The 23,204-nt window shown below is 34.9% G+C and overlaps 5 protein-coding genes across 7 annotated transcripts in view; 2 read left to right on the plus strand and 3 right to left on the minus strand.

Annotated features, from left to right (window-relative positions):
* Window positions 1-1,569: 1,569 nt before the first annotated feature.
* On the minus strand, window positions 1,570-4,052 carry LOC105230051 (leucine-rich repeat-containing protein 59). The gene is made up of 4 exons (XM_011210622.4): window positions 3,623-4,052; window positions 3,145-3,204; window positions 2,717-2,983; window positions 1,570-2,661 (listed from the first exon to the last, which is right to left on the minus strand). Exons 1-4 carry the CDS (start codon window positions 3,725-3,727, stop codon window positions 2,137-2,139), a joined length of 957 nt encoding a protein of 318 aa, XP_011208924.2. The 5' UTR covers window positions 3,728-4,052; the 3' UTR covers window positions 1,570-2,136.
* Window positions 4,053-4,162: 110 nt separating this feature from the next.
* Window positions 4,163-5,699, plus strand: LOC105230052 (putative nuclease HARBI1). Its single transcript, XM_011210623.4, has 4 exons — window positions 4,163-4,377; window positions 4,442-4,880; window positions 4,949-5,093; window positions 5,165-5,699. The coding sequence occupies exons 1-4, from the start codon at window positions 4,271-4,273 to the stop codon at window positions 5,560-5,562; spliced, it is 1,089 nt and encodes a 362-aa protein (XP_011208925.2). The 5' UTR covers window positions 4,163-4,270; the 3' UTR covers window positions 5,563-5,699.
* LOC105230053 (uncharacterized) lies at window positions 5,610-7,319 on the minus strand. Its single transcript, XM_011210624.3, has 4 exons — window positions 6,988-7,319; window positions 6,734-6,923; window positions 6,314-6,670; window positions 5,610-6,258 (listed from the first exon to the last, which is right to left on the minus strand). Exons 1-4 carry the CDS (start codon window positions 6,999-7,001, stop codon window positions 5,734-5,736), a joined length of 1,086 nt encoding a protein of 361 aa, XP_011208926.2. The 5' UTR covers window positions 7,002-7,319; the 3' UTR covers window positions 5,610-5,733.
* A 1,218-nt stretch (window positions 7,320-8,537) lies between these two features.
* LOC105230054 (40S ribosomal protein S9) lies at window positions 8,538-9,961 on the minus strand. Its single transcript, XM_011210625.3, has 4 exons — window positions 9,855-9,961; window positions 9,418-9,663; window positions 9,054-9,240; window positions 8,538-8,777 (listed from the first exon to the last, which is right to left on the minus strand). Exons 2-4 carry the CDS (start codon window positions 9,638-9,640, stop codon window positions 8,600-8,602), a joined length of 588 nt encoding a protein of 195 aa, XP_011208927.1. The 5' UTR covers window positions 9,641-9,663; window positions 9,855-9,961; the 3' UTR covers window positions 8,538-8,599.
* Window positions 9,962-10,644: 683 nt separating this feature from the next.
* LOC105230055 (capon-like protein) overlaps window positions 10,645-23,204 on the plus strand; it is a 309,021-nt gene continuing 296,461 nt past the window's right edge. For 2 of the 3 annotated variants that reach the window (XM_049457483.1, XM_049457480.1), the window contains exon 1: window positions 10,645-12,390. The gene's annotated coding sequence lies outside the window, so the exon portion shown is untranslated. Of the gene's footprint in view, window positions 12,395-23,204 lie in introns of all 3 variants that reach the window. The other variant, XM_049457482.1, reaches the window with a different exon arrangement.

Genomic DNA, 23,204 nt, shown 5'->3' on the forward strand with positions numbered 1-23,204 from the left:
TTTATACTTTTTTTAAAGCATTAGGTCAGTATAGAATTTTCAAAATATAAATTTTTTTTTTTGAATTTCTTTAAGTACAATTTTGGGCTCTAAAGACATTATATAACTGATAGTGAAAAAATAATGTTTTCCCTATCCAATCCACTATATGACGGAGTGTTTGGGTTAATCAGCTTTAAAGCTTCGTTTTTATATATTCAAACTAGTCTCTTAGTTCTTGTGATATCGGTTTGAAATTTTGCACACGTTCTTAGCTCCCCAAGAAGCTGCTCATTTGTCGGTATCGCTGATATCGGATCATCATAGCATATAGCTGTCATACAAACTGACCGATCCAAATCAAGTTCTTGTATAGAAAACTTTTGTAATTGACAAGATATCTTCACAAAATTTGACAAGAATTATTGCCCAACACAACACTGCAATTCCTGAAGAAATTGTGCAGATCGGACCACTATAGCATATAGCTGCCATACAAACTGACCGATTCAAATCAAGTTATTGTATGGAAAACTTTTGTATTTGACAAGATATCTTCACAAAATTTGACAGGGATTATTGTCCAACACAACACTGCAATCCCTGAAGAAATCGTGCAGATCGAACCACTATAGCATATATCTACCATACAAACTTGTCGATCAAAGCCATGATAAAAATCTTTTTATACGCTTTCATGCTATATTAATGCACTTGCGAAGGCTATTACAGTTCGTTGCAACCGATGTTAACGTTTTCTTTTTTTGTAAACAATTTAGTGCTAATTTTTTCGCCAACAATTTTGAGGTTAGTTTTCGAAATGTTCCAACAAAACCGCAATAAATTACAAAATTCTTTCAAGTTCATACTAAAATGGCGTTTTTATTTGATTTATTTTAAAAATATTAATGCTTATCGATCGAAAAATCGTTTGCATGTGTATTTACAAATATGTATTGATAAAAGTAATTAATTTAAATTAAGAGTAAATACCAAATGCTTAATTTATGTATAAGAATGTGAAAGCTTTTAACAAAATTCTATAAATGCTTTATTATTATGAAAAAGATACTAATTTAATGCAATCGAAAGCAATAAAATTGCTAATTATATTTATAACTATGCATGTATGTATGTATTAAATTATATTGTATATATGTATGTATGTATATGTATAAATAGCATAAATGTGAAATAACTTAACTACAATCAAACAACAAGTTAACATAATTTAAAAAAAAAAGCTATGTATGTGTGAGTGTATGTGCGGAGTTCTTTGAGAACTCCTTTCATGGCTATGGAATCTGTATAAAAATGTAATAATTTGCCCAGAGAAATTGTGACAGCTTTGCTTGTGTGAAATTTGTAATTGAATTAAATTGCAACTTTATATATTTATGCATGTATGTTTGTATGTATGTATGTAAACTATGGCATTTAGTCTATTGCATAGGATTGCTGTGTGAGTGTACATAGTTGTAGTTGTAATAGTAGTAGTTTCTTTTGTTAATCATGTGGAACTATTGAAGTTTATTTTGTAAATTCTATTGTAATATCATAGTTGTTGGTGTGTAGTTTTTATATTGTTATTGTATGCATGTTTGTTTGTTTGTAGGCTGCAGCTTCTCAGAAAACAGTTACGTTAATGTAATTAATATAAATATGCAACTGCCAGTGCGTTTGAGTTATTGTGTGCTGTTGTGATGTGAAGTGCTTGACTTAATATATATATATATACTCATAATGATGAAAATTAATATTACGGCCACTATCCGCTCCTCTCCTGGCAGTGAAAAAGCCTAAATTAATTTTTATTGAAAGCTTTTCGCGGTTTGCTTTCCACTCCAATTCATTATCTCTCACTTGTTGTTTATACGACATTTTCAATATTATTATTATTAGTTATTTCATGTTTTTTTATTTCCACTTGGTATTTAGAATGCTCTTTGGTTGCACGCGTTGTGGTTGCTAGTTAAACCTCTCAACTGCAAAGCGCGTGTATATGCCTTATTCATTGCTTGACTGGTGTTTATTATACGAAATGCTTCCAAGCAATTTTGATCTTTGTTTTTATGTGTAAAAATGCTCAAACTCTTCATTTCTTGGCGTTTTATTTGAAGCGCGTCACACAACCTACGGCTTCAAATAAATGAACCGTCAGTGTTCCTGTGGCGGTGTGCGAAATTCCGAAATCCAGTCGGTGACACGAAGACGGAAAATTTCCGTTTTGGTCAGTATCCAGTCGCGGTATTGATGTGGTATAAACTCTACCAAACGATCGGCTATCTCGGGATTCTTGAACATAATCATGTAAATGACCACGACATTAATGGCCAGCAGTATGAAGAATGTGAAAACAGTTGTAAGTGCTGTGCTCGATTTGGATGCGGACTTTTTCGCCGCACCATTTCCATGTCTTTTAGATTTTGTAGCCTTGTTGTTGGCGTTTGTTGGTGCAATTTTCACTTCAGTGCTAATATCATTGTTATTGTTGTTGGTGTTTGATTTCTTTGATTTCGATTTAGCTTTCTTAGCAGTTGATTTTTTTGATTTTGCATTTTCAAGCGGTTTCTCTTCGACGCCAATATCCTCAGTTGGAGCAGTAGCGATCGTTAACGCTTCGAGTTTGTACTGCTCTTTAGCCTTCTCCGCTTCGGCTTGCATGCGATTCAAAAATTTCACCTGTAATATGAAGCATAGTTTTATTAAAACTAATTATAATTAATTGAAGACGTACGGTATTTCTAGCTGAATCCTGACATTCTTTGGTGGTAAGACAGAAGCCAACCACTTTGGCTAGTGCTGGCGTCAAGGGGTTGCCTTTCAAATCCAAATATCGTAAATTTGTTAAATTGCCAAAGCTTAGAGGTAGATGCTCCAATTTATTATCGTACAAGTCCAAATGTCGCAAATTGCGTAGTAAACCAAATTCCTCGGGTAAATAACGTATTTGATTTTTACTTAAGTCAACTTTCACGAGACGTGTTAGAGTGATGAAACTTTTCTAAAATGCAATAGTATTCATTATTAACTGTATAATGGAAAATATTGAAAATATGGCATAAAATCAGTTATTTCACATAACTGTTGAATTGCAATCAAAAATAAAATAACAAATCATCAAATATGTTTTGGCATTGAAAAAGTCTATCAACATCAACATACTCCCAATGAAGTGATACAATTGCTCGACAAGTCCAACACAGTAACCCGCTTAAAAGAAGCCTGAAAAGAAAAAGTGAAAAGTTTATACTTTATTCAACACAAAGCAGAACTCACACTCCATTTGCAAGTTGTAAAAAAATATAGCACACAAGGATACAAAAAGGTACACAAACCAACTGTTATGCCAACAAGCAGCAGCAATTCACTTTGAAAACACCCCTATGGTTGAATGGAAAACGATTCGTTGCGATAAGGGTGCATCTATGAACTGGGCATACATAACCAGACAACTACATACTAACTTGATGTGTATATGCTTGGAAAGGTGTGGGGTTCAATATGAAAGTGAAATTTTTTCAAGTATCGCATAGATTTTTCAACCAGCTTTTTTACATTCATAATATGAACCATAATTGGAATTTAATACATATTTCTTGTAATGCAACTTGCGAATGATTAGTTGCAATTGTGTACTTACTATCTCTCGCACCGGTATCTCATTAATTCCACTCAAGCTCAAATCACAAACATTATCATCGACCCTTTCCTTAACATTTACTTTCACTTTCTCAGCTTTCGGCATTTTGTTTGTTGCTTATTTCTTTTATTTTAAATAATAATTGCAAACTTTAATGTGCACGCTTTTTCCAGCTGCCTCCTGCGAAATCAATTTTGATTTGCAATACAGTTTTTAATCAACAAATCCAAATATATTGACGTGGTTTTCTCAAGCAGTAGCAGCTTATAAAGTTTAAGGTCAAGGATTTGGTGTTGTTTATGTCACAGCGGGCCGGCAGCGCTACCACTTGTGCTTTGGGATGCGTGATGCCTGACTGCTATTGGAAAAACGTTTTTTTAACTTATATATTGTTAAGCATTTTTAAACGAATAATATTTAACTAAATGTTAATATTATACAAGTTTGTAAAATTTGGGACAAATTTAAATATCTTATTTATGTATATAAGCATGTTAAGTTAACAATTATATGCAGTATTCACTTTTTTGTTGACGTAAATATTTATGCCTTAGTGGTAACACTGTCACGCGAAGTAAACAAATATTTTGTTTTTGTTTTTTGTTGTAGTAAAATAATTTAAATTGCGGAGAAAAGTTCTATAATAAAATGTTTATGTTTTTTAATGCACATTCCTTTGATTTGGAGGAAGAACCGCGTGTTATTCGTAGACGTTTAAGGGATAACACAAATGTGCTCGATTTACCAAATAAGGAGTATGTCATTTATTCAATTATAATTATCTTTTAAATCTTAACGAAATTCGTAATATTTCTACAGATTTGTCAACCAATTTCGCGTGAGTAAAGAGGTTTTTAAGAATATTTTATTAGAAATAGCTCCAAAAATGGAAAAAAGGTTTCGATGCACATCTATACCAGAAATGACCAAATTAGCTTGTTTCTTCCGTGCTCTTGGTGGGAAATATCAAATGAATGTTGGCACAAACTCATATACTTGTGTATCGCAAGGCACGACTTCAAAAATCGTGGGCGAGTGTTTGGAAATTTTTGAAGATTCATTCTGCGGCAAGTGGATACGTTTAGAAATGAATGCAAAGGAGGAATCTGAGACTAAACAAGCATTTTACAGAAGCACTAAAGTACCTAATATAATTGGTTGTGTTGATTGCACCCACATACCAATAAAGCGTCCCACAGTTGAAGTAAGACATCTATACCAGAATAAAAGTGGATCGTTTAGTATAAATACGCTAATGGTAAACTATAACACAATACAATACAATAACATAAACTTTACATAATGCTTTTGAAAATATAATACCAGATTTGTGATGCAAACTTGGTAGTGCGATATGTGGATGCAAGAACGCCAGGTGAAAATGATGATGAATATGTTTGGCGTCAAAGTGGTGCAAATGCGTATTTAAAATCGTTGTATGATGCTGGAAAACGGAATTTCTGGATAATAGGTGAAAACTGTTTAATGTCATAAACAAATGCAGCAGACAATACTCAGTAATATTTTTTTTTTTGTAAACAGGCGATTCTAACCTGCCACTACAACCGTATTTGATGACGCCGTATCATAATCCCACTGAGACTTACGAAACTATTTACAACGAGAAACTGCTTAAAGCACAGAAATTCATAGGAAAATGTTTCAACACTATTAAGAATAGATTTCGCTGTATAGCGGATGGCAAAGCGATATATTATCTGCCGGAGAAAGCAACTAAAATAATTAATGTTTGTTGTGCAATTCATAATGCGTGTATATTTTATAAAGATAATTTGGAATTCGGTGAGACAGTAGCTATGAATTCAAAGAATGACAATTGGAATAATAGCACAGGGTTTGAAAGCGATATCAATGCAACGGAGGAAGCTTTAAAAATAAGAAAAAAATTGGCTAAAAGTTTGAAAAATTCCAAAGATTGACCATAAAGTGAAAATTATGCTAATAAGATAAAAAAAAGACTAAGTAGTATGTATTTTGGTATTCTCAAATTATGTTAATTTTTATAAAAAATATCACTTAACACCTATTAAAAAATGAAATCTCTTTTCAAATTGAAAAAGACTTTTAGTCTTTAAAAAGTCATAAAACTATTATAACTCCGCTATTCTTTCTAAAGCAGCAGCCTGACGTTCAATAGCTACAGTTTGTCTTTCCAGCAACTTCAATTGTCTCTCCATTAACTCTTCTTGTCTCTCGACAGCAGTTGTTAGTTTCTGTAGTGATAGACTCTGTCTGTCCATTATTTCCATCATTTCTTTTGATATTTTCATGTATTGTACTTGGTGTTGTAATTGACGACGAAATAGAAAACTACTGTGATCGTCGGATTTTCGCTTACCAGCGCCAGTTGTGGGTGGTGACGTAGGTTCTGCTTCTACAGATTCCTTATCGGACAAAAAGGTGGCTGAAGGTAGGGACATTTTGGCGATAGTAACCATTGGCAATGATTGGCTTGTAGGTACACCAAAGGTTTCTCCAATCGGTTTTGCAGCTTCGATGAGTTCAAGAACCTTCCCCATTGCTTTTTCAATTTCCGTAAGTATATGCTTGGGGTAACCCGCTTCTTCATTTTCTTCTATCTTCTTTTTTGTATTTAATTTTAAACTACGGAAAACCTAATTAAAAATTGGTTATTGAAAGAGTGTGTGTATGTCTTCGTTAATAATTTACCTTTTTCCATTCACGTATGCTACGTTCCGGTGGTCCTATAGCATTAAGATTTTTTGCTATTCTTTCCCAATCCTCTTGATTGCGTGGTGGACCAAATGCTGGTGTGTGTTTACCTAATTCTGGCTTCTTTTCGATCTCTCTCAATAATAAAGTGTATTGATCCTTCGTTGGTTCTTTCATGGCGCTGCTGAATGAATTTGATGCTGATGGCAGTTCATCAGATACGGCACCAAAACTATCGCCAAACTCTGCTTGTAGTAGGCCGGCCACCGTTTGTTCCAGTTTGGTTAAGGGATATGGTTGAAAATGTTCATCACTAATTTTTCTCTTGGTTTTTGCCTTATAGTTAATCCATACCTGCGAATATGTATACAAATCTATAAAATGCAAAAGAATTTTGTATATGATTTTAAATATTACCCTCTGCCATTCTTTGCCCGTCCTACGTGGTGGCCCAAAATTGTTAAGCTCGTCCGCAATTTTGTTCCACTGTTCCTCTACTTGCTGCTTGCTTTGTCCATATGTTCGCGCTCCTCGGGCAATTTGAGGATTTTTCTGCATCAAATGCACTAACCGCTCGAACTGCTTTCCGTTTGTTATTTTAAGTAATCTTGGAAATAATTATCATTTATTAGTTATTTATTCTTGTAACTTCATATTTTATTTATACTTACGATTTTTCCGCCATCTCTCCGACACAACTGCTTCACTCAACAACGCAAACTATATTTACTATATTGAAATGTTGGTACATATGTATGCATGTATATAAAATGGCGACTGGCGACTCAGTTGACTGTGGCTACCTTGCAGAATATTCCTTTGTTGTACATATTTATTATAGTATACGTTTGACAACAACTACATTCGCGCTAGTATAGATACACAAAACGGGTGTTTTTTTAGGAAATGTGTAATAGTATTCTTGTCTTTTTATTTCCATTTTATAACATAGTTTATATATTTGATTAGAAAATTTATTTTTTCGTTCGCTTCTGGCTGCAAATGGCAATGAAAAACAGTAGGTAAGTGTTGCCACTGTATAAAACTGGATACGTTTTTCTTTTTATAAAATTAGAATAGTCTTCCCATATCACTTGCAACTATTATACCCATATTGTTTCAGTATACTAGGTATAGTTTATGTTTATGTATACTAGTCTAGTCGCCGCTAGATAACCTCATATCGAGATATAAGTATATTATGAATGACTAATGGCTACTTGCCACAGGTAACTGAGACGATCATTCGTTCGCACAACAGGGAACGATTTTGGATTTTTGTCCGGCCAAGGAATTTAACTCGGCATTATTCCTAGAAATTATTTCAAAAATGGTTTCTATTGTTATAGCAACAACAACGCCAGTCGCCATTTTATACATAATATCTACGACCCTAACATTCCATATTATAGTGTATATTACATATCTGTACTATATGAATTATATTCCAACACTTCTTTATACAACCGCCCAAGGATAATGAGAGCACCAAGACGAGCGCTTAAAGAATATTCACCTTTGGATAATTCCTTAATTGAATTGCTATTCTTAAAACCAGCAAATTTACTGTAAATGGGAACGATTTTCACAATTGAAAGTAGTTTTTTAGTGAAATATTACAAACCCAAATCAGCGCGATGAGCTCCAACAATAGCAAAAACTTAACACCTGAGTCTTCCCAAACGGCAGCGCCACAAGCAACGAAATCTGGTTCTACCCGAGGTAAACCGAAGCAAGTAAAAACTTCCCAACCTGTATCGGAAGAGCTGGCTAATCAACCTAGGAAAAGGAATACTTCAGAGAAAAGATCAGGACTAGCACTATCTCTAGGAAAAATCATACCAAGGGGAAACCCCGAAGCTTTTAAACAAGTTTTTTTGTCGACCACACCTATACCGATATCAATGGATGCCATTCTTGTGGAAGGATGGCGCCATTGGATGTGCACGTATCCGTCACTTTTGTAAATGCAAAGCGTCCGTTCTAGCTACCAAATAATGAATGACGTATCATTACCTTATCATTACTTTGTTGTGAAATATTCTTATGAATTGCCTTTTCATATTACAAAATTTATTCAACCCGAATTTAAAATTTGTGGCTTCTCCCTAGATTTTCTTTTACATTAATTTCCATTTGAATATCCGAGCTTAAGCAATTGTGTTTTGTGTTCAAGTTCCAAATGTATATAAAAAATAAAGCAATTTTTTTTTTTCAAAGTAAGAGAAACACTATTTATTAAATGTTGTCATACACAATTTGTGTAATTTAATAAAAAATAGTTTAATCTTCCTCTTCTTCAGCAGCACCACCACTGCCTCCTTGGTTCTTCTTCATGTTCTTCCTCTTCACGCGACCTGGACGGCCACCACCGAAGGGCGATTTCAGTGAGAAATCAATGTGCTTCTGCGAGTCCAAACGCACGACAAACGATGGAATGTTTACCACTTGTCTGCGAACGCTGTAGAAGGAACGAAAAAACATGTCATTAATAATTGCAATTCACAAATAAATACAATTTATATGCTGAAATATATAAAGCTGTTCAGTTTTTGTAACTTACGCGTTTCATAGTTTGCTCAAACTTTTACAAGTTTTTTTTTACTATGCAAACTAATTTTGAAAAGACGTTGAGAGCCGGTGCAGACTATGCTGTTCGACTCCCAAGTGGTCTTACTGAACATATTTTGTACAAATTCTCATGAATCCACAGTTGCGTACTATCGCAGATATTTACCGAATGTGTCTTTGACGAATGAGAACGCGAGCATGATGGATGGACTTGGCCAAACCCAATTTGAAGACTTGAGTTTGCAGGCGACGCTCCAAGAAATCTTCAATTTTCAAACCCAACACGTAATCGAGCTTCATGCGGGATTCATCCAACACACCAATACGTACCAAACGACGCAACAAAGCGTTACCTAGAAAACAAATTTCACATTTTTAGACTTGCTTAAGATTTACAAAATTAGAATTAGAACAAATAATTTTCAGTTAATTATGTAAGTTTATCGTCAACTTTTTCTCAGACAAGAAGTGTCAAATCTGCATTACATCACATTAAACAATTATTTGGCTCATATTGAGGTTTAAATTACCTTGGAACAATCTCTTCTCGTCTTTCTCATCCAGAGTCAACAGCTCACGAGCAGCTTTACGGATTTTAGCCAAAGCGTACTTGACACGCCAGACCTCACGCTTGTTGCGCAAACCATATTCACCAATGATTTTCAACTCCTGATCCAAACGTGCCTTTTCATAAGGGCGACGTGGTGTCACATATGTCTTCGAGAAGACAGACGGTATACGTCCGTTGACCATTTTTTCACTTCTTTAACCGAGTGCTAAAATTGTAGAAAGTTCAAGTTAGTTACAAAATCACGAAATATCGTTAACATCTTTATTAAAATGCAAGAAATTTGTTATTCACTATAAAATTCGGCATTTTATTTCTTTATAAAATTAATATTTCATGCTATATTTATATATAAGCATTAATTTTTAACAAATTAGAAGTGTTACAATTTTCACGTACATTCGGCTCAACGATTGAAAAATGAAAGAACGATTTATGTGAATTCAGGAAGTTCGTTGGACGGGCTGTCAATTTGACAGCACGAAATGTGGGCTGTGGATTTTGAAGTATGGTAGTAGAGTTTTCTGTAATAGAGAACCCTTCTGTTGTACACAGGGTGGGTTGAACGAGAGAAAAGTGTGTGTATTTAAATTTCTACACAAAATTTACAATTTCAAGACGTTTTTTTTTGCTATATAGAGATATTCACATTCTAGACTTTACCGGTCCTAACTTTCGTTCGTTTGAATGTGAAATGATACTGTGAAGGAAAATATGAGCTCTGCTACTAATTACTGACATATTTTAAAAGTTCATATGAGGTAGCATACAATCATGCTTGAAAAATTAAATTCTTATAATTTTGTTTGTAAATGCATATGCTTTATTTACATACAAAACTAAGTTGTCGTATAAATACTTTTTTTATTTCGTCAATAAATTTAATAAATTTTATTTCAAACGTCACTCGGCAACACTGTGAACGGAAACCAAAATTCAAAACAGAGAACCGCAGCAACGGTAGCAGCGTTTAGCACGTTGCTTTCAAGCATTCTGATTGGACCAATTCAAAGCGTCGCGAGAGAAAAACTAATATCTCAGAGATACTTTCACACTCGGCTGCCCGCACAGAGTGACGCAGCAGACACAATTCTTTTCGTGACGTAGAATTTGTCTTTAGTCAATGCAATTTGTATGCGGAAACGGGTTTCACAAAACAGTCTCTTCAAGTGCTTCCTATAGTCCCACACAGCTGCGGGTCACCCAGTGCACTGTGCCAAGCAACAGTAGAGACAACAACAACAAGGAAGAGGGCGACGGTGGCGCTGCGGGGGTGGCTATACGAACATAGGGCAAACGAATGGCCAAAACAGCTGCCGGTGGCTGCATGAGGCAACAGCCATCTAGCCAGCAATTGGCGCTGCGGCCGAAACCAAAGCTAGAAACAACAATTCCCAATAGCCGCTGCAGCAGCGTCGTCGTGCGGAGCAGTGCCAGCGCTAGCGACGGCACCAAAAGTGGCTATTGGCTGCGTCAGTTGTTGTTCGGTGGCCATACCAGCTGGAACTCTCCGTCTGTGTGAAAGCTTTATCGCTCGCTCATTCGAGTAGTAGTAAACGAATTGAATAATTACGAATTAAACGCGCGCCGTTATAGTCAAAGCAAATCGAAAATTTGCCGAAAAGCATTGTGTGTTTGTTTTTTAATTGCATTATTGCACCAACAATAGCGTAACGCGTTTAAACATGCAATAACTTGCAGTTGTCAAAGTGCCGTCAGCTGTGTTTTGTTATTTACACATTTAGAACAACAGAAAATAGTTGGAAAAAATAAAATAAAATAAAAATCACAAATTACGTGCGAGTGTCATCTTCTTTTATGTGTTTGCCAGCACAAAGAAGGCGCATTCTTATTTTGTGCTAAATATAAAAATATAAACAAGTGTGCATGTATTTGTGTGTGTGTGTGCGCGCTTTAGTACTTGCTTTGTTCTGTGTTGTGTACGTTTTGTACTAAATCTAGTTGCAAGTGCTGCAAGTTCTTGACGCGTTGCAAGCGCAAACAGAGTGGTTAGTCGACAGTCGTGTTGTTGGCGTTCCGGTTCTAGTTAAAGAACGAAAGTGAAGACGCCATACTAGAACAGCCGCCGCCGCTGCTTTGTGGGCACGTTTGGCACTTTTAAACGCCCGTCGTGCGAGAGTCTTTTGTAGATTGTTGCTTGGAAGTTTTGTGTGGACGCTAAAAAAGATTGGGTACTGCGAATAATAAAAAAATATTAAATTAAAAAAAATTATAATTTCCGGTTTCATTCATAAGATCAGTGTTGTGGTTTAAACAGTATAAACACAAATTGGCAGCGACAGCAATTGTGGTTGCGGTAATTGGCGACAAATCTTGTCAAACAACGCAAAGTGAACAAGCTATAAAAGCAAAAAAATAAAAAACTTATTTTTTTTTAAGGGAAAGAAAATTCAAGAATAAAAAATAAATAAAAAATAAAACAATAACAAAGTAGACAAAAAATAATAATAAAAAAATAAAAGAAAATACAAGCATAAAAATAAAAAAATAACAAAATAAACAAAAAAACCTAAAAACCTAAAAATTTAAATAAAATACAAAGGTGAGAAAAATCAAAAATTTAATACAAAAGTTTTTGGCGTCCACTCACCCCTTAGTTTCTGGTCGTTGTGTCTCACATTTCCAAGAATTGGCAGTTAATTTAAAAGAAAACCACGAGAGGTGAGCGAATAAAGAGATAAACGGCCCAGCGCAAAACAGCTAAAAAAAAAACGTATGCCAACAACAAAAATAAAAACAAAGTGAAAAAATAAAAACCCCGTGTGTGTGTTTGTAAAAAAATGCAAATTAAAAAAATGCCGGCTGCGTGTGTATGTGTGTGATTTAGCCATGCGAACGAGTTTCCAATCGCATACCAGAAACGTCAAAAATTATTGAAAACCAACGCAGACCGTATGTGCGATATTTAAATCAGGTAGGTACGTACATATGTACATACAAACATACATGTGTCCATACTTTGTATACACTTGTGCCAATGTTTATGGCAATAACTCGGCCAAAATTATGCAATACTAATTAAACGAAAGTCGATTTCGCGTAGTAAAACGGTTATAAAAACATAAAAAGTTTAAAAATCCAATTTTGTGTTGGAACGGCTTGATATTGTATTGTGACCTGTATTAATTTTGTATTGTGTTATTGTGAAAACGAAAGTCACATTGTTTGTTTGGTGTTTACCATACCCTTTCCCAAGCCTTTGGTGGAGCTTTTCTGGCAATTTCTGGTTTTTTTGTTTACAAAAATTAGTTTCTTATATTTTTTAAGGATTTTATATCGAAAACAGTTACGAATCCACTCGGCTACGATAAGCTTTTCAGTGCATTTAGACTTTTTCAAAGTGATCCACAGATTATTATTATGAGATCCATGCAATATGGGTTATATCACTGAGCGGTAGTGATTTCCATTCGTAGTAACGTGCCGGTCTTGATTATTACGGAAGAAGTACGGCGTAATGACGCCGCCGGCCCTTAAGCCGCACTATACCGTCAATATTTTGAGATGCAATTGCTGCCTGACCAATTTTTCTTATTAACGAAGTCATTCAGCTAGAATAGTTCCTTATCACTGGAGGTAAGGCTTCGATGAAAATCCGGATCATTTTCAAATTGTTGCTCAGCCCAATTCACGAACATACGACGATTCTGGTGGTCAATCGGTTCAGTTATTGCGCCAATTTGATCTTGTAAGGATGTAGGCCAAAATCTTTTCCGAAAATTTGCCACAACGACATCACAGAGATGTCCAATGCTTGAGAACGACATGTGAGAGACTGATTTGGGTCTTCCTCAATTGATGCGCCAACGGCAGCTATTTTCTCGACACTACGGACACTTCTTTGTTTTACTGGTACGTTAACACTTCGTACTGTGCCTGTGGATTCAAATTTTTCCACTGAACACTCAATTGTTGATCTCACAGGGCGATTATGACGTCCATAAATTGGACGAAGCGCTCTTAAAGTTGAGGCCATTGACTCCGAATCTCGCTAGTAAACTTTATTAATTATTACTCGCTGTTGGATCATGTATCTTCACATTATGAAAAGGAAATCTTACTGAGGAGAAATGTCAAAATAGCGTGGAAAAATATGGCGGCGTTTGCTGTTCCTATCTCTTTAACTGTATCTACTAAACTATTACCCGGATCAGATTGAGTATTTAAACAATAAAAAAATCGATTTTTTGAAACCGTGAAATCCGTGTAACGCCTTAAGTACCTATCCAAGATGGTGATGATAACAGACGAAATTCAGGAGTATGAATTTTTCTAGAAAACAAATTAAATTTTTTCGAGCAAGCCTCAATTTTCGATGGCGCTAAGAGACAAAAAAAACTGTATTGTGTATTTGTATTTTGTATATTGAAATATGTCAAAGAATTTCTCAAAATTGCACTTTCAAATATCGTACATATAGCTGAGTATAACCATTAACGTCTTCTGGAATTTACTCAAGTTTCCGAAATAATCCACTAATTACCCTTCTGGAATAATATATAATCATTTAGTATTTTGTTGATCCAATTTTCCTCACTCTTATATAGGAAAAGCTCTATAGAATATACTTTATTACTTAATTTTCGAAATTTTCATATTTTTCTGTGGGCGGTTTGGCGCCAAAAATGCTATCGCCACGGCTGAGCGACCACCAATTCATTAATAAACCAGAACTGGCAGACGAATGCCGAAAGTGATGTGTTGAAAAAAGCATATAAATGCCAAAATCAAAAATATTTATGTGTGTTTATCACCAAGCAAATCCAAAACTTAGATTAGATTTTTATTTATTTTTTTTTTAAGATTTTTTATTATTTTTTGCAACAACTATAATAAACAAATTAAGGAAAAAACAAATATTAATAAACATAACAAGTCGCATATTAACTGAAGGAATGCACATAAAAGTAGGAAAATGCATTATTCTGTAATAGACTATGAAAATGAAAGTCGCCGGGCGGCGAAACGAGACGCATCCGCTCAAAAGTCGCTTACGTGATGGTTATGTGTGTGTGGTTGTATGTAGGATGTACGTCTGCTTGATTTCGATGACATCAGGCGTAATGGCGTTCTACATTCTACAAAAATACTTTATATCTATGTATATGGGTGTATGTACATATATGTATGTATGTTTGTATGTTGCATGCATATAAATATGTCTACTTGTACTATATTTATGTGTTTGTTTACAAATACACAGGTGCGAATTTACTCCTATAAATCGTTTTGTACTACAAAACTGCATGCATATATCTGCAAATATAAATATGTATGTGTGTGTGTGTGCACATTCGCAATCCAGCTCTCCTGCGATACATCATTTAGTACGCCAACACAAAATATTGTCTCGACTGCGAGTGTTTTCCCGAGATTTCTGACTTCCGAAGACTTACTGTTGCTTAATATTAAACACACACGCACTCACACATCCATACATACATATGTACATACAAAAACACATAATATAAATACGAGTACATAAATTTCGCCTCGCAGAAGTAGTGGCAGTGCATTTCGTAGGTGATGCCAGAAACAAATGCATCAGCACACCGCTCAAAGACTAAATATTATGATAATGCAATATGTAGAAAAAGAATAATTTCATGTTTTTCATTTTCATCAAGCGTGTACACATAGCTGGCAACGATGCATCGTAAAAGCTTCGACGCCACACATGTGCACCATACACCAGTATATACTATATAAGCCGATGTATGCACAGCTAAATAATAGTGAAGCGCACTGATTGCAAGCAGCTGCATTTTTGAAGCAAAAAAAAGTGAAAAAAATGAAAAAATACTAAAAAAGAAATGAAAAACAGGCCCACAAAGCGTTTGCGTTGCATGTGGAAACAAGTTGCTGTCTAGATATTTATTTATAAGTATTTATGTGTGTATGTATGTATGTGTATGCGCGCGAAGCTTTTATGGCATGCGTAGAGCTGCAGGCATTCTTGTGGAGGCTGAGCATTTACCACACTAATTTTTCTTTTAATTTTTTTTTTTAATTTTTGTTAAATTATTAAAAGCTGCAGAAGATCAGAGCGTCGAAGGTAGAATTTTAGTAAAAGAAGATTCTTAAACAGATTCAAATTAGATGCAACAACATTTACAAAAAAAAAATAAACAAAAAAAAAATTTCGGCGGCATCGAAGCTATAATATCCTTCACAGGTTAATTTTTTATGGCACAAAACAGTAGAAAAATATTATTATCCTGATTTTGATCGTTCACTTTGTATGGCAGCTATATGCTATAGTGGTTCGATCTAAATAATTTATTGGAAAATAGTAGCGTTACACCTGTCAACAATCCATGCCAAATTTCATGCAGATATCTCTTCGATTAAAAAGTTTTCCATACAAGGACTTGAGTTTGTTCGATCAGTTTGTACGGCAGCTATATGCTATAGTAGTTCGATAAAAAAAATAAAGTTTCAAAGATTTTAAGGTTGCCTTGGAAAGTATTACATACCAAATTTCGTGCAGATATCTTCATAATTAAAAAAGTTTTCCATACAAAGATTTGATTTTGATCGATCACTTTATATGACAGCTATACGCTATGATGATCCAATATTGTCGATTCTGACAAATGAGCAGCTTCTTGGGGAGGAAAGAAAGTGTGCAAAATTTCAGCTCGATATCTCAAAAACTTAGTGAAAAGTTCGTGTACATACAGACAGATCGACGCTGATCTTTTACATATATACCTAAATATATACTTTATAGAGAAATTTCTTCCTGGTTGGTAAACACCTTGTGCCAAACGTGATTATACCTTATTCAGGGTATACAAAACTCGAAAAAAGTTTGACGAATTTAGTATTATAAAGTCGTTGAAGTTAACTAAGCTTTCATCCCAAATCAAAGTTCAATGAAAGCTTCAAAGTATTGCCAAAAGTTCAAAAAGCTCAGAAAAACATTCTAGATAAGAAGATCTGCTTGATTCTAGTGCTATTTCATTATCAGTTTTCTAATCAAGGCAATAATATCCCATGTGTTTTGTTAGATAATCTCCTTAGAAGCAGAGAGGCTGTAAATGTAGCGGCTGCCGAAAAGCGGCTGCATGTGTATATACTGGGTTCCAGACTACGAAGGAAAGGAATTTCGGGAAACCAAATAGATGACGAAAGTCTGCCTACCAAACAAGTACAGGAAATAATGAAGTCACTAAAAACGGTATGCAATGGAATTTCTGAGGCTGAAAGACGGATCAGAGCGAGACGGAATGTCTTAAATACATGCTGTGTCGCCAAGATCATGTGCAAGACTCCCGTAGGAAAACTCTTGTATTACTCACACGATCTCAAAAGGACTGTCGTACAGTTGTTGGCTTACTGGCATCACATTCGAGCCGGATGGGCATAAGTAACGACGATACATGTAGAAAGTGCAGAGAAGTAGGCATGAAAGAGACGTAGGAACACCTCTGTACAGCACTATCTAGAACTAGTCTTAAACCTCTAGGCTCTGCGCAGTTCAAAGGACGAAGTATCAACCTAGAAAACTCTTAAAGTTGGCAAAAAGCGTTGACGTCTTGTATGACGAATACTTTAGCTCAAATTAAACTGAATCTCCATCTGGCGTGACAGCGGGCAGTATAACCTTACATAACCTAAAATACCTTTATTTTATTTAATATTTATTTTTTATAAATAAATAGCGGTTTCACTACCTTTCATTTCGTTGAAATTTCAAAAACTATTTTTTCACGCCAAACATAAAAAGTCATTATAATAACGGGTGATTTTTTTTGAGGTTAGGATTTTTCATGCATTAGTATTTGACAGATCACGTGGGATTTTCAGACATGGTGTCAAAGAGAAAGATGCTCAGTATGCTTTGACATTTCATCATGAATAGACTTACTAACGAGCAACGCTTGCAAATCATTGAATTTTATTACCAAAATCAGTCTTCGGTTCGAAATGTGAAAATCCGCTTTTTTATCGACAAATTTTGTTCAGCGATGAGGTTCATTTCTGGTTGAATGGCTACGTAAATAAGCAAAATTGCCGCATTTGGGGTGAAGAGCAACCAGAAGCCGTTCAAGAACTGCCCATGCATCCCGAAAAAATGCACTGTTTGGTGTGGTTTGTACGCTGGTGGAATCATTGGACCGTATTTTTTCAAAGATGCTGTTGGAACGCAACGTTACGGTGAATGGCGATCGCTATCGTTCGATGCTAACAAACTTTTTGTTGCCAAAAATGGAAGAACTGAAATGGACCCGTAAGTTGGCCACCAAAGATCATGCGATTTAACGCCTTTAGACTATTTTTTGTGGGGCTACGTCAAGTCTAAAGTCTACAGAAATAAGCCAGCAACTATTCCAGCTTTGGAAGACAACATTTCCGAAGAAATTCGGGCTATTCCGGCCGAAATGCTCGAAAAAGTTGCCCAAAATTGGACTTTCCGAATGGACCACTAAGACGCAGCCGCGGTCAACATTTAAATGAAATTATCTTCAAAAAGTAAATGTCATGAACCAATCTAGACGTTTCAAATAAAGAACCGATGAGATTTTGCAAATTTTATGCGTTTTTTTTTTTTTAAAAAAAGTTATCAAGCTCTTAAAAAATCACCCTTTATATTTAAAAACTTAAGAAAAATTATACGTAAATAAACACATAAAACTGTTCCACAAGTTCAGTTTCTCACCGCAGGGCATTTATGAGTTCTACGTCATTGATTCGTTAATGTATACAGTTGGATATTGCCAATTGTTTTTATGGATACATCATTTACTATATACAATGTGCGAAATCGGCTTAGCTACAGGTTTATTAATAAAGGGCTCTTGTACTATCAGAAATTATGACTGTTCATTTTTGGTAGAAAATATCTCATTTTAACTATCATTTTATATTTGTTTGTCTGAAGGCTCTCATTCTGTTATTGATAACGATTCAACAACTACAATGTCTGCAGATCACTATGGAAATTTTCTATTATCTCGTAATTTGAAGAAAATCGGTAAAAACTAGTGTGTTCAAACTGCCGATATTAAGCACCAATAAATCGGTGTACTCATAAATACAGACCCAGTGTCTAGATTGGGCTCAAATTTTAACAAAATTGAGTTGACTTAAGTATGTACCAGGCTTTTTTGAACATACTCTATCGGCTTTTGAAATTATAATAGGTAGTTATGAGGTTACATATGTACATATGTACATATATTTGAAAATATTTTCTCAAAATTCGAAGTTTATACAGCAAATAGTTTTGGAGGTAAAAGTGTATTTTCAAGAAATTTTTAACTGAATCCACAATCGGCTTTCACAACTTTAAATGCTTTTTTCGGAAATTTTCTTCGAAACGGCTAAATCGATCGGTTAGAAAATTTCGAACGATCTTCTTAGACTTATTTGTTATAGAATTATGGAAGAAAAATTTTGATAACAAATTTTTAAGCAACTTTATAGTGTAATTTTTGCACAAAAATTGATTTTTTCAAAAAAATTTACTTTTCCTGGGAGTCCGTCCTTTTGTTGGATATCAAAATTTTGACTAGGCTTTCGATCATTACCGGTATTAATTTTGCGGAATAATATGTTTTTGTAGTTTTTGCATAATTTTGAGATAATTTTAAACAGAAAAGGATTATCTATCATCAGACACAATTTTTCAGAGATCCTCTTGAAGAATGACTACGGAATCAAGGAAACCCAAATTTTTTCAAATGAAGCACTGGCTGATAAATTATATAAAATACAGTAAATGCAGATTGTTTTCTTTATTAGTATAAATCTAACTCCTCTTCAAAAAAATAACAAAAAATATTTTTTTCTGACTTGCAAGTGAACTCTTCAGCTGTCGCACACTGTAAAGGCACAGCTGTCGGGCAGGTGATCATTAATTCCATTGCAGTAAATGTGGTGAAGATGAGTGCTGTGCGAAATGGCTGTATAATATAAATAAAGCTTAACATCGCCATTACAAACAAACAAACATACATACATACATACTCGTATAGCTATGTATGTAGAAGACGCAGTATATGATCAATAACTGCGACTAGTGTTAGATCTATTATTATGAATGTACAAATTATGGCGATACCCAATTACTAAACAGCAGTTATAACCATTAGCTGTCGGAAAAAAAGAAGAAGACCCACGTCAAATTTTGCCAAAAGCCCATAGATGCCACGCAATAAGTATGCGGTGTAGCTTCAGTGATTCAAGGTCGACTTTTGCCGGTAACATTTGAAAAGTTAACTAATCACTTTTGCATATACACTCACATACATACATACATACATGCATATGCATATAGTGTTTTGTATGTATAATAAATCTTCCAACTCACGTTCGCTTATTTATCGCCGTTGCTTTGCTCCAAATGATTCTTCAGTTCAACAACATGACTTGGTCCGTTTCGTGCAGGCTATTGTTGTTGTTGCTATTGCTGTTGTTGGCGGCATTTGCTCTGTCCGTTGCTCATTCCACCGCTTTTTGTTGCTTGCTCTTCACATGCGCGTTCATTATGGGTGCTTCTTAGCGCTTAATGTTTGTGTTTGTTTTTGTTATATTCTAGTAGTAGTTGTTGTTGTTTTCGTTTGAAAATGTTCTAAAGTTTTTTGTGATTTTTGTTGCGTTCCGCTTTTATTTTCTTATTTAAAAATAGCGCAGCGTAGATGCGTCCATTTTTGTGGTTACCAATTCAATCAGTCGGTTGGCGCGCATCACTCTCGGCCTCACCGAGTTCTTTGTAGCGTTCTACACTGTGTCCGTCTTGCTGTATTGCTGTTTCTTTTAGTTGGCAGGTTTTTGTTCGAGTATGTCTCTTTTTTCAAAAAAAAGTTGGCAGTGTTAGGGTGTGCTTCCTCCTTCGCGGATTGATGGTATAAGAATTGGAGTAGAGATCGTGATATCAACGGCAACCACGGAATATATTTTCATATTTTAAGAATTAGAGGTTCGGAAAGGTTTTCAGAATTTAGAGGAAGACGAAAGGAATTATTATTATTATCTGACGATAAAGCCATCGTCTTACCAAACCACAAAGAAAGTTTTTGGAAGAATGTGAAATTTTGGTTTTAAAGTGGGATTCGGTTGGGACATATGCAACGGAACTGATTTTGACTGAGATCGATATGGTAACCCTATCCATCAAGGACCAGTGTTTATCGTAGGTCGTAGATCACTCCATGAAGAATTTCAAGAAGTCGGACCAAAATCATTTGTTGTTCCGGAAACTTTTGATGTCATCTTTTTTTAGATTCTCAGCGATATATAGCTTATTATTCTTACCTCTCTCTCTAAACCCTCACATTCTATTATTTTGTCAATAAAGTTCTTTCCACTCATTTGGCTACTTCCAAGCCATTCTTGATCTCTTCAATGACTCCTCCACCGAATCAAAAATTACCATGCCTGAATAATTATGATGCTTTTTACTTTCAACAGCTGTGCGTTGAATCTCCTTTCGCAATCGTTTCCTCCAAGTGAGTACTCTCTTATGGCATCGGAGTGCGAGTATAATGAATACATAAGCATATGCATAAAAGAAAACGAAATCGTCTCAAGCCAATTTGTATTTATACTTTATTCTGCAGCGTTGCTGCGTTTCGCATATAAAATCTGCACAATGTCCACATGATGGCTTCCTTTTCATCATCTGCTTCATAAGCTATTTGCTAAGAGCACCTACATGCTCCACATATACAAATGTATGTATGTATACTACAGGTAGCATTATGTAGTAAATAGTGTATGAGTATGCATTTATATAATATATACATATATACATAGCTATACTCTATTCTTTGTCTGCGAATTTTTTTTCGTTGCATTTACTCCATTTGACTTTCGTTTCATTGCTTTAATATACATACAGACATCACATAATATACAATACATATGTATATGTACATATCTTATTATCTACTTGTATTGGCGAACCGGTTTTCATCTTGCGTATATTTTTATTTATTTTTTGTTATAAATGCGTTCAATTCTGCCATCCTTATTTCGTTGTCCTTTTCATGAGACATTGAATGCGAGATTGCAACACTGACTTGACAGCCATCTTTTCCACAGAAAGTTAATAAGAAATACTGAATGAAGTATGTAAAGTTTGAAAAGATAATTATTTAATGCATAAGGGCTTTGTATTATATATGTATATATGCACATATATAAGACATGTGTAGTGACTTTTGTAGCCACATTATTAAATATAAAGGCCTGCGGAAATTTCATCAAAGGTATGTACTTATGTAAGTATATATTTTTTTATATACAATAGAGGTATCACCCTTTCTTTTATACAATCAATGCAAAGCAAAAATAATAAATTTAGCTTAATTTTACTAATATTGCTTCATTCGAAAGATCTCACTCTTGCCTTGGACCAACTTCTCAATAATGCATCACTTTCCAACAATTTTGTAATAGTTCGTGGCTCCACTTGACGAATAATACTCACATTACTTGTCATACGCCGGTTAGGAACAGCGTTGTTAATGAATTGTTCCTATAGCACTGGTTTCTTTCGATACCTTATAAAAGGCAGTCCTTCGACTTTAAGTGGTGGCTGCAATGCGTTTATCCTGGCCTTCAAGCGATCTACACGCGGATCAATGTTCCCTCAAGTCCATATCTTGACTTTTCGATTACAAAAAATTACTTTCCATGCCGCTGTATCGCTTTGTTCTTTATTGGAATTTAAAAATTTAGCGGTTCGGTTCTTACCCAAAAAATTGATCGAAATGTTAACCAAAACGTTAACCAATATATGTGGAGTCGATGCATCAGATATGTTGAGATCTTCTGCTATCTTTCTGATCTCAACGCAACGGTTTTCAATCACTGTTTCTTTAACTTTTTCGATGTTAGCGTCATTAACAGAGGCTCATGGATGACTCGGAAAGGTATCGATGAATACCTTCGACCTTCACTGAATGCATTGGGCCACTCAAATACTTGTGTTGGTAATAAAGCGGATTCCTCATAAAACTTCGGCAAGATTTCCAACAATTCCGTAGTCGTGATTCCATTAGAAACATACAATTTCAAGTAAAGTCGTTTCTCAGCTTTTTTCCATGGAAAAAATTGCCTGAAAAACCTTTGGCGCTGTAAACAAACAGCTGCCAAACACACACGCTAATTGACAGATGAAATTGACAAGTCAATTTCCGAATCCCCTAATTATTATAGTTTTAATCATAAATAAAATGATAACAAAAGCATAGACTGTTACAATTCCGTTATAGATTTGATTGTCTTCGATTAAGCTTCAAGGTGACTTAGTTTGCTCGAACTAAAATTCTACGATGTACCGATTATTTCTGCTAAGCTCTGATGTTTATCTAGAACAGTCCGGATCAAATTTGATCAATGGCTTATTAGGGGTAAAATCTTAAGAATTTCAAAGACATTTGATCGAATAATATGTTTAAGTAACATCGGTCTTAGTTCGAAGATCATCTCAGTGATTTTTATTGTAACTATACGAAAGGTTAGGAAGAGTAAATAATAGAGCATTTCTTATTGTATAGATAAGAAAGACCTAGAGAAGACGTAAAATGTCTTCTCACTTCCACGAAGTAATACCTTACCTTATTGTTCCGTGGGACAGTCTTGACTTGGGAGTAGGTTAGATTAAGCGGATTAAAGTACCGAACTCTGGCTTTCGATGCTTCCCGCTACTGTAAAAAAAGACTAGAAAATAAAAAGATATCAGATATAATATTTCTTTGAACAATAATATGTAGA

This window comes from Bactrocera dorsalis, chromosome 5 (genome assembly GCF_023373825.1).
Source record: "Bactrocera dorsalis isolate Fly_Bdor chromosome 5, ASM2337382v1, whole genome shotgun sequence".
Taxonomy (NCBI): Eukaryota; Metazoa; Arthropoda; class Insecta; order Diptera; family Tephritidae; genus Bactrocera; species Bactrocera dorsalis.